The 12,680-nt window shown below is 34.6% G+C and overlaps 1 protein-coding gene across 1 annotated transcript in view; it reads right to left on the bottom strand.

Annotated features, from left to right (window-relative positions):
- Nucleotides 1-12,680, bottom strand: part of kuz (zinc-dependent metalloprotease kuz) — a 60,637-nt gene that overhangs the window by 40,422 nt on the left and 7,535 nt on the right. The window contains exon 2 of the mRNA XM_028170055.2: nucleotides 81-280. Coding sequence (XP_028025856.2) covers nucleotides 81-280 — 200 coding nt within the window. The remainder of the gene's footprint in view (nucleotides 1-80; nucleotides 281-12,680) is intronic.

Here is a 12,680-nt window from a genome sequence, read left to right on the forward strand (position 1 = left end):
GTATCTTCTCTCTCTTCCAAAAAGACGGTGATTTTCAATACAAATAATTGATTTTAAATTAAGGGAGCGTGCTACTTTACCTTAAAGTCATCACTGAAAGCGGACAAGTCTCGTCGCAAGCGCAACTTGAATTTCCTGTCGTGCGCTTTGAAGTCGAGTCGCAGTTCTCGTTGAGAATCCGTGGAGCGTCGAGCTCGCAAGTGTTGATGATGCAAATCATCTGGATCGTAGTCTAGCGTTTCGAAGTGCTCGATGTATTCGTTAAGACGAACGCGAGATGCTGCAATTAAACAAAATAGTTTAGTTCCTAAATCGAGCCCGGTCACTTATAGATAGGCTACTACCAGAATCTCTTATCATGCTGCTTTTTTAGTGGTTGTAGGGCGTCTTGTGAATTCGCGCGGGTAGGTACCACCGCCCCGCCTATTTCTGCCTTGAAGCAGTAATGTGTTTCGGTTTGTAGGGCGGGGCAGCCGTTGTACTGTTAAAAGTGAGACCTTACAACTCATGTCTCAAGGTGGGTGGCGGCATTTACATTGTAGATGTCTATGGGCTCCGGTAACCACTTAAGATCAAGCGGGCCGTGAGCTTGTTCACTCATCCAAGCAATAATGCCTTATCGGTAGTAATACATTTTTTTTAGGATTGATTGATTACTGGTGCCCCTTGGGCCTTTCCAGTTTTACTAGGACAGGTGAGCGAGCAAAGGCTCAGCCATGAGGGGTGGGATTCGCAAATGAATCTACTACCGAAACGGAATTGCGACCCGCTGAGAAGATCCGGTGAGAAACTCAGCGGGCTGATGCAGGGGTTAGGTTGCACGTCGAAGCCTTTGCCGACTTCGACTAGTACGGTTACTGGGGTCCCTAACTAAGCCCTAGTGTTAGAGCTCAATGCGTCTAGTGCAACAGTTATTGAATCTGATGGAGCGATTATACGTATTCAACTAATAAGACTATTCGGTGTATGTCTGATTTTGTTACTAGAAAATGTTTTTTTCAACAGTTTAGTTTATAGCCACCATATATGCGTTGGGATTTGCGGCGTGTAGGCAAATCATCTCAATCGTTCTATTTACTACTTCTTGCAGTTATGTGGTGTTGGTAAGAGCTTAGTAAGTAATATTGTTCATCATTTAAGCCGTGTCGACTATGAGTCATACCCGATGCGATTCCAATTATATAATCCTGTTGTACCGCTTGTGAGATAGCGCTATGTCTAATCATCGCTTTCCATTGACTGACGACTTTTGTTGTAAAATATACCACACAACGCTATAATGTGAGATTTTTATTTATTTATTGCATAGATGGGTGGACAAGCTCACAGCCCACATGGTGTTAAGTGGTTATTGGAGCCTATAGACATCTAAAACGTAAATGCGCCACCCATCTTGAGGTATAAGTTCTAAGGTCTCAAGTATAGTATAGTATGGTATAATTTGTTTTTAATTTAAAACAGGCGACGCGACGTGGACTGTCTCTGTTATAGTTGTTCCTATTTTTATTTTGTTCATCTATTGTTTTTATATAAAGAACCATTTAATTTCAAGAAACAATAGTATTAAAGTCATTGTTATTCATTTATACATTAAGTATTTACCATTACACATGCAAATATGGAAAGGCACCGTATGGTTATGAGATTATTTGTTTACAAAGCAATAAAGATAATTTAATTAAAAAAATAAACTATACTCATTTTTGTGAAGCTGACCGGCATTAGATGTGGGATGTGAACAGCTCTTATAAAAAGAAAACTGTCCGGATTCAAGAAGTTTCAATGTACCTAATGACTGATTAATAACGACCAATTTTCTTTACCATCTGAATCGGTCAGCAAATTTATTATTACCCGCACACTGGAACGGCTTGCAGCCTGGATGTTTGAGTGGAATATTTACACGCTCACGTTTATTTGTTCAGACTTACAGAGCCGCGGTTTCTGCTTTAGCCGCCGTGTCACTGGGTCAGTGGGACAGGAGCACCCCTCAAATGTTCTGGATGCAATCATAAAATTGGTATAATAGGAAAACGAGTACTACATGAATTTCGGCTCAAGTACGGTTCTCGGTGTTTAAAAATATTGTTTAGTTAATTTTAGTAATCACCAAACAAAAAATATGATAGTTAATTACATTAACATTATTTAAATTAATTATTCTTGTATTAATGAAACTTCCTATGTTTATTTCAGCAGTTTCAATGAAAAAATTAACAATCTTAATGAATACAAATAACTAAACAAATAAATTCTGAAACCAAAACTTGAAATCCTACAGAAAATACTAGGCGATTACTCACAACCTGAGTTAATTCATTTAAAAAGATGTTAATCAAATGGTAAGGAGATAGAGAAATCTAATTAGTTGGCGGCAAACAGAAAGTGCTTTCGTTAACAGCACAAAACAAGATGGAGCGAAGGAATACCCAAGGGAAGGGACCAATTACTTAGCGACCGGTTACGTCGGTCGGTACACGCTTTCCAAACAAACATAAGTACATGATAGGTACAGAAGTGGATCCATTTGATACCGATTAACTTCAAGTATTTCGTCTAGCATCAGTGAATGTAGAAGTTTACATTCGTACATTACGTATTTAACCATTTTCAATTGACATCTCACATATTAAGTAGTACAAAAGATTCAGAGTAGAACAATCAATCCGGTTAGTGCATACACCGATACAGATTAAATATTAGGCTTGCTTAATTAAACAACAAGTATAAACAATGTTGGAAACCGGCTGCCGTTACAGACTAATTGATGAGCTGTGTACAGAATTGGATTCCTATAGATTCCAATGATAGCAAATAAACATCGTGCTGTTTGTTGTTTAAATATTACTGGATTATGAAAAATAAAAACGTTAATGGTGTTGTGTGATGTTAGACGTGTTTATTTAAAAACTACTCAATCATAAAGTATCTTAACTCAAGATTTTAGTACGAAATGTTTAAGGTTCCAGCTTAACTTAGTTACCATTTATTCATTACGAGGCATGTTCCACGCAAATTTCAATTGATGCTTCAGTGAAAATTTGAACCGATAATTATTGAAGTCGATTCCTCATTTAGCTTTGGCCCGTTTTCGAAAGCCTGTTTTCATACAAAGTGTGAAAGCTACATAATATTTGTGCACACGTCATTAACACAAAAGTTTGTAAAACAGTAGAGAGGTTTAGTTTCAGCGGATGAAAGACGTACTTCAGAGCTCTCTACAAGAGACGTTTCTCTGTTAAGCTAATTGCCTTAGTTGGACAATAAAAAATATTCGCGAATGAACTGAACATTGATTCATAAGAGATTGCAGCCTTAACAAAAGAAACAATATACCATAAAGACGTTTGATTGTATTGAACAAAATATGGTTCATTTTAAAGCAGTTTTAACAAAATTAAGACGTTAATAATAGTGATAGTAGATAGTCAATAATCGAAATTGGACCGTAAGTAATACCTAAGAATTACGATTGATTATAAACTTAAAAAAAGCGACTATTTACAAAATTCTTAACTATGTAATACTTAAGTTCGTCAATAGATACTAATCAACAAAATAATGAAAATTGTTGAACAAACATAGTTAAAGAAATTAATGAATGGTTTTGTCTTTGCCTGAGACTTTTGGCGGGAACGCGAGGTATTAAGTATTTTAATTTAGTGTTTTAAGCGTGTGGTGTGATGGGTTATTAACGTCATTATTATTATTATTTAGCGTCAGTGAAAATGCACAAGTGTGGGAAAATGAATTAAGACCGTTTGAAATTGATTCAAAAGTTCTTCAAAAAAGTCCACTGAACTCTGGAGTAAATTCCCACCATTTTACTGAGAGGTCATTTCATTACATCTTATTCATAAGTTATCATCATTACGATACGACCTTATCTCACCTCATTTAATTTCATAAAAAAAATCATTTCATTCTATTCAATTTCACCTTATACAGTACCCATATATCTTCAATATTTTAGGCTGTATGGGAGAATTTGAAAAAAAAAGATATCTATCTATTACTATATTGTTGTTATTATTATTACTATACTAAACTATTTAAATGTAGATTTTTGTAAAATATCCTTTACAATACGGTCGCTAGACTTTAAATAAAATGCAGCATAATATTAAACACTATCTTCATAATTAATCAAGGCCGACTTTCGAGGCAAGTAATTAGTATACTTTTTTATTGCACATAAGAGTGAACGAGCTCACGGCCCACCTGGTGTTACCGGAACCCACAGATGTCACAATGTGAACATGAATTCGTAGTTTCAACTGCACAGTATGTATAACGGCTGTCCCGCCCTTCAATCCGGTACGCATGACTGCTTCATGACAGAAATAGGCAGGTACCGATGAGGGCGTACAATACGACCTATCACCAACAAACACATTTTTTACGGGCTATTCGGAAATTTATTTTTTGTAGGTTTTGGTTTTTTATTAGATGTTATTCCTTCGGCGGGGAACTCATTCGTGAATATTTGTCAAGTGTGTAAGAAATAAATATGTACATATGACTTTCGTACAAATGTCTCGATACTTCAGGAACTCGGCATCAAGCAGCGTCTATTTGGTATAGTACAGTCTCGAATGGTGAATTTCTTCGGACACGTTTCGCGACGAGATGGCCGTTCCATAGAACGCCTCGTTGTACAGGGAAGCGTTGATGGTACAAGACCGCGCGGGAGGCCACCAATGCGGTGAACCGACCAAATTAAAACTGCAGTGGGAGGTCCCCTAAATGAGTGCAGTAGAATGGCCTCGAGCAGGGAGAGATGGCGCGACATCGTGAGACGCATCAAGTCTGCCCCTTCCAACACTACATGACGATCACGACCACTCTGTTAAGAGTGACACGACTGAGAAGAAGAAGAAAAAATGCCTGCGGGAATTTAATACTGGCATTGTCGCATTGCTGGATACGAGTAAGTACATATAACGTCTTATCTGATCTGTCTATCTAATGATTTTTCCCTCAATATCATGATAATTTCAATTAAAATGAACGCACTTTACAACATGTACATTAAAATTATCAATATTTTTTTTCTATAAGTATAATTTATAGTAGCGGTTTTCGATAAACCGAGCTCCAAACTCACTCAACTAGTAATCTATAAACACGACCGATACAAACAAATCGACAAAACATGTTTTTTATACATTGTAACATAGGTGTAGTGTTCACGTCACGTAACGTATTCTACTGACCCAATTACAACTGCACTGTTATAAAATACAAGCACATTCCAAAGCTTGAAAATTTTAAGTCTGAGTTTTTAAGACCGAAGGGATGTGTGTGCACAATTATGAGATGCTTTCATTTCTTGGGTCACGTCTTTATCAAGAGATTTTTTTGGTTTGTCAAAGTCAATTAAGTTGAAAACACAGCACAATCACTCAAACCTCCGTTACAGTTGAGAAGTGGAAACTTGTTTAACTAATCGTGGGTTTTTTCGATTTAACAGTTGTATTAGTTTTCTCATACGAGAAAATCGAGCTTCCTAACAGCTACAAAGTGCTTTGTCTCTTTACTCTAAATAACATTGTATTTAATTGTATTGTTAATTATTATGCCTTTATCGAATTATTAATGGACGTATGCCGAAATAATTCTGTAGATCTTTTTTTTATATTCATTTTATTTTGATTTATTATTTTTAGTTTTAACTACTTACCTTTTTTCTTTATATAAGTGGATAATTCTCTATCAAAAGTACTTATACGTATGGAAGGAGACAATTTAATTATTCAACATTTGCAGTGAACTATCCGGCGCGCAGACATTTGTTTATGTTTGCAGAGTGCCCAACGACGCGCCGCCCGCCTAAGCGGACGGTAGCAATACCGAGGGGTCAACGACCCATCTTTCCAACTGACAGTGGATGTTCATGTTATAAAGCAAAAGTCATGTACAGCATTCTGTTAGTTTCCAATTAGATTTTCGATGTAGCTTAGTTCAGGAAAGCACAATTACTTCATATTGTTGTTGGCTAATACGACCCAAATTTAGTACTTTATCACCCAGATTGTCGCAATTCGAACACACAATGGCCAATAACTGCTAGGTATCAATCAAATTTGGTTGACACAAAAATTGGACGAGCCGCGATTGATGAAAATTGTCAATTCAAAATGAAATATACTTCAACGAAATTAAATTGATTTTTAAATGGTTTATTTTGAAGTTCATATATTTTATATACACATACTTGTTGAATGTCCATGTCAATAAACGATCAAGTGTTGAATAATAAATAATTAATCAAATTAGGGTGATTAAGTTACGATTTATTATAAACGTAACAGGGAAACATCACCCATCACCGGTTTACATGTCTTATTCATGAAACGATACTGATTACTGGATTGACGAGTTCATTACCTTGATGAAGCTGTCAATGATTACACTGAACTGAATGTAAACAACTAAGAGCGTCGATATTTTGAAAAGCCATTCCAGTTTTTCCATACATTTTAACATTTTGTGTGTAATATTTTTAAAATTATAAACGTGTAGTTTATTACACGTTCACTTAATGTTATTGCAATTTTAAGTTTAATAACAGTTATAGTAATAAAATAAAATGAGTCTTTGAAAGAAAATTCGAGTAAATAGAACAAAAGGGTAGTTTCGTCAAGAAGTTACTAAATGTCTTCGCTACGACTTGGCAAGAAAACAGTTAAAAAATAATTAAAATTTAACAAAAAAACAAAATCATCAGTATGAGTTTTATTTGTGTTTTATTTGTGCTATAAATAAAGCTCACTGTTGTCGAGTTTAGACGGTCATGAGTCATCATTTAGTTTTGTCCCGTCAGTGATCATTCAGCTACATTCAGCTCATGTAATCTGAGTGACGTTATCCGACAGCCGACTGCGCCTCAGTAACGTCTGACCAAGCAGACACGTTGCATAGACGTAATAAAACCAGTGAAATGAAGCTTAAGACATATTTTTTTAATGGTATCGAAGAGCAGACAAACTCGCGTTTTATTTTTTGAAGGTTTCCATATAGCCATTATAACCCAACATTATAGTAGAGGCCGCATTTCGTATTTTATGTAGTTTCTAGAGCGTTCATGCGTTACGTTTAGCCTATTTTACAAATCGATGCCTCCAATGAACACTACTATAACTCAAAATTTTGAAATTTTCGTTTTTCACGCAAATCGCTTCACTATTTTAAAAGTATTACAAATTCATTATTAATGGGGTTCGAAGCATGAGTAAATCAGCTAGTTACACAAGAAAAAACCATAAAATCTTTATTATTGCAGATATATTTATCAACTTTTTTCGTTTAAACTCTCCTGTAAACCTACGAATTTGGAGTTAGTGTAGTGTTGATTGGAGGCATCGAAATCGAAACCGATGTATTACCGGTATAGTAACTAGATTTTAATATTATTTCGTGTATTCGAGAAGTCTCTCCCATAATTCTGAGTATTTTCCCTCCATTTTGATAGGTTTTATTATTAGTACTATTGCCATACCATCCTACTCTTGTTTGTAAGATACTCTTTCCTAAGAATTGAAGCTTCATCAAAACCACGAACTTTAAATTCTGCGTATTCCACACGTTATTCCTTTTTATATTACGTCTATGGAATGTTATGACTCTGTTTTACAACCGGCTCACTGCCACGACTTTACAATTAGTCGCCATTCGAGACCGTTAATAGCCCTAGATTGTTGGGCTTTTACATGCCGTGTGTATTATTAATCAATATATCCGTGATAGTTCGCTCGGACGTTTGAATTATTATGATAAAGACGCTAATCTATCATTACGTTTAAAATAAATTAACCAAGTATTTTATCATGTATTAAACCACATTACGGATGAAAGGAATGGGGTCGAATTGGGACCGGTTTGAAATAAATACGAAGTATTAAGCACCGGAGTATAATATGTAGTTCTAAATAAGTTTATAGAGTAACAGGTTACGTTTGCCAGTTCGCTTTTAAATATACATAACAAACTTATTACTACATATTTTCGATGTTAACTATTATAAAACTATTTAATTTATAGTAAAATAGTAATATATTTTCGAGTCACGATAACAACCGCATTCCTGGTTAGCTCTGTGCGCTTTTATCAATATTTAACATTACCAATCTTATGTTATTATCGACATAAATAACGCCTACGCTGGTATATAATTTTAGTGAGTTTAGATGTTGATCACAAGGATGTTGTACTGTAGCGCTTGCCAGACTTTAGAGGTTATTGAACTCGTGCCCAATAAAGTTGTATGATAAATATTATTGATTATTTTACATGATAAGCTAGCTGTCTACTGTTTCATTCATAAATTGTTTTTCTTTCTGAAAACGTTTGACCTGTATCGTTTTTACTTAAATTTAATTACCTATTTTTAAGTTAAGCTCGCTTTATTTTAATTTGGGCTACAAGAAAATATATTTTATCCTGAATTGATATTACAATTTATAAGGTTTCATAATGGATCGAAGATATCGACTGCAGACTGTGGGTCTGCCGCGTCATGCTCAACGAAGCGTGACCGACCTCCAAGGTTGAAGCACAATTTAGAACCTCACCTCACAGTTAAGCAGTTCTGCGTAACCGATTTTTTTTTTGTGGCTAATAACAGGCAAGAGCCTCGACCTAAACGGAATTACTTAGTCATTTCATTACATAGTGTAGTTTCGTGCAGAGCTGTTGAATATCTCGATCTATTGAATATTTTTATTGTCAGCTACAGACGATTACCTGACTGCATCAATTGAATTTATGCGTTCTACTACCAAATTCGAACTGTAGAGTGCTGTATAATGAGGACTACCCTCAAAATCGAAAAGTCCGACTGCAGTATGAGTTTACGACAGAATTGACGAGAACAGTAATATCTATAACTATACTTGAGACCTTAGAACTTATATCTCAAGGTGGGTGGCGCATTTACGTCGTAAATGTCTATGGGCTCCAGTAACCACTTAACACCAGGTGGGCTGTGAGCTCGTCCACTCATCTAGGAATAAAAAAATAAAAAAAAAACGAGGCGATGTTAACCATCTTTTAATCTGAGACTGGCATTTACTCATTCACATTTAACAGATTTATAATTTATAATATATTATTTATAATTTTTGTACGTGTAGATTATCTGTTCGTAACTTTTTATTGTTTTTGTGTGCATACAAGCTAAGTCTCAGACTCAACATCTCTTGTGGACATTATGCCAAGGGCACAGGGAACGCTTGGAAACTTATTCGAAATTATAATACGTGCAATATTTCATAAAAATCTTTCAATGTGATGATTACTAGTAAATATGTAATCATTAATTACTATATAATAGTGTTATTAAAGGTACATCACTGTATAATTAATATACTTGACAGTATATATTTTTTATTACACCTTATATTCGCCTACACTATTCATCTAGTCAAAGCAAAATATTATATACTAGCGACCCGCCCTCGCTTCGCTTCGGAAACATTAAAACACACACGAAACCAAAAAAATAAAATAAATTTTTTTTTAAAAAAAGTAGCCTATGTTCATCAGGGACAATGTCAGCTTCTAATGGAAAAAGAATTTTTCAAATCGGTCCAGTAGTTTCGGAGCCTATTCGAAACAAACAAACAAACAAATCTTTCCTCTTTATAATATTAGTATAGAGTATAGATATAGATATAGAAAAAGAAACGAACAAACCTAAATTCATCTACATAAGTAGCTTAAGCCTTCAGTGTAATATAAACAGAATGTAATTAAACGTATTATAATCATGCAAGCTCTTAATTTTGGTTCTGTTAACACCAACGGTATATGTTTTATCTTTGAAGAAAATATTTAATGAAGGAAAATTATTTATTCTATGAAGGTTTTCATTACCTTGGAATGCCGACGAGCACACAGCTCCCTTGATTCTGAGTAGCCACCGTAGGATAACTATGCCGTACCATACAGCTGATGACTCGTATATGTTTTAAAGGTGAAAAAAAAATCATATGACATAAGTATGGTGTAACCGCGAGCACACCTAGTAAGTACTAACACGTACTCGAAAATATTAGCTATTCACGCCAGTCACATGATTTTGCATGTCAGCAATACATAATTTAAAATAATTTGCTTTCGTATGGTTCTAGTGGAAAGTTATTGATTATTGATAATTGTTAATTTCATTCATCGATTGAAGAGCCTATTGTGAGTCCGTACTGGTAGACACCACCACCATCATACCTATTTGTACTGCGAAGTAATCACGTTGTGGTGTCTATGATCTCCGATAAGCGCTTTACTGCATTTTTTTAGTATGTCGCCTATTGAAGAAATTAGACCTGACTATCGATTAATTTCAAAGTAAATTATGTTTTGGTCCATAATAAAGTATACTTTTTTCCTACCTAATCTTTGGAAGCCTAAGTGACTGGTGAGCTCACGAACTAAACTTGTAAGTTTGCTAACATTGACGTTAGCAAGAGCAGAGCTTCGCAGAATCTATCACCGGATCGGAATCCGGATCCACTGAGAAGATCCGGCGAGAAACTCAGTGGATTATGACCATGGGTAAAGTATGCTCTACCCTACTCCGAGTAACGTAAATAAGATAGTCAATTACATTAAATGCTCGATTGAATTATGTAATATTATGTACTAGAGGTCCCGCAGTAGTCGAAATTCGACTATAATTAATTGGAATTGTAAGTTTGTACACTATTATGATTGTATTTTATACTTCTACTAGCTGACCCGGCAGACTTCGTAGTGTCTCAATCGATAAATAAAAGACCGAAACTTTTATATAGAATAAACTTAAAACAAACAAAAGGAATCCGTCCGACGGAGGACACGTCAAAGGGAAAACAAAATTGTTATTTTTATTTAATTCCGAGAATTTTCATATTTTTATACCTTTTAAACCTTCTCTGGACTTCCACAAATAATTCAAGACCAAAATTAACCAAATCGGTCAAGCCGTTTTCATGTTATGTCGTGACAACGGAAAACGGGTTTCATTTTTATATATATAGATAATCACAAATTTCACCAAACGTCAAGAACAAAAGTTTGACAATAAATAGTATGCATGCGTGTGTGCATCAAATACATGGTATGTAGTGTGTGTAATGTTTTCTTTATTGATTTACTGTATCTTTTATGCATTATTTAAAAAAAAAATTAGCTTTATGCACTTCTTCTCTGTATTCTCTAAAAGTGTGGAAAATTTCATACTCCTCCGTCCGCGCAATTTTCGTAAAAAGGGATACAAAGTTTTTGCTTCACGTATTAATATATAGATACCATACACTTTTACGAAATAATAAGTCGCCGGACAGATTTTTCAACCATCAGATTGAAGTTAAATATCGGTCAATAATTTGAACTTGACTGAAATTAAAAATGAATTGCTTGAATTTTAGTATTCATATAAATGCCATTGTTGTTCATTTGGTGACTTTGCCTTTGTCTTCTAAGTGAAAAATGAGCCCGAATTAATGCCAGGCTAATTTAAAATAAATGGAAACTGAAGGTAGTTTTTTTTTAATCAGCATAAAATGGATCGTTATTAATTATACTTTTTTTAATTGCCCTATAATATTAAAACTACATTGTGTTATCTTGACGCATAAAAATTAATGTTTAAAAAGGTAACAAGGAGATTGGTTTAATGTCATAGGTAAAATCAAGATTGTTTACGATTTTGGAATCTGCTATATAAACAAAAATTATCAGGTTAAATATTTGCTTCAGTCAAAGTAAATTCACATAAGCTTGTTGTAAATCTATAATGGAATTATTTTTATCAGACAATGGCACTGTTCTCGCTATGATACCAACATAGTTATTCTTTATTCGAAACAAAATACTATATTCTAGGGTTTTTTATGATACACCCCGTGGCAAAGCTTTCCTTGCATTTATTTCGTGATGAAAAACCATTACATAACGAATTCAGAATTCTGAAACTGACATTAGTACTTCTATTTTATTCGTGTTTAAGAGTGTACAGAGAGCAAACGCTCATGAGAATCTAAAGCGTATTGTAACGCCAGCTTCTAATTGTACTGGTATTAGGAGAGTTAATTACAAGGACATTGGGGTCAGCGAGTTTATTACAAGGTAAGACAAATTGAATAGACCTAAAGCCGTAACGACTGCTTTATTTGCATTCAGAACAAACATGCATTTTTTTATCAGATGTTCAAAAACGTGCAGTACGAGAAACAATTAAAAAAAATAGAAAAAATATATTCGCTGCACTATTTAAATTCAAAATGATCATTTCAGAAACCTTCAAGGCATTCTCTTGGTTGGACCTACGTATATTTGTAAAGGACGTTCTATTTTACGTTTGCTAACAAAGCAGCTGGCGATGACAAAAAAGTTAGTTGTACGTTAAATAGACAGATAATTCTAATTGCTGTATTATATCTAACTTCTAATTCCACTAAAAAAACCGTTGACGTCTTTGTTTCGTAAAACCCTGAAAACGACATTATAATTTTGTGTACACAGTTTCGGAGCAATCTATTAAAAACACAGCATAGCAAACACGTGTGTATGCAGGCTGGTTTTTATTGCTTTACTAAGCCGATTCAGTCAAAGAGAACAAGTCACAGAAATCCTACCTATCACTATATTTTTACGAGCTTGTTACAATCGTAACTCAACTGCAGAGATCGTTAGCTAGT

The sequence above is a fragment of the Bombyx mandarina genome, chromosome 09 (genome assembly GCF_030267445.1).
Source record: "Bombyx mandarina strain Sakado chromosome 09, ASM3026744v2".
Lineage (NCBI taxonomy): Eukaryota > Metazoa > Arthropoda > Insecta > Lepidoptera > Bombycidae > Bombyx > Bombyx mandarina.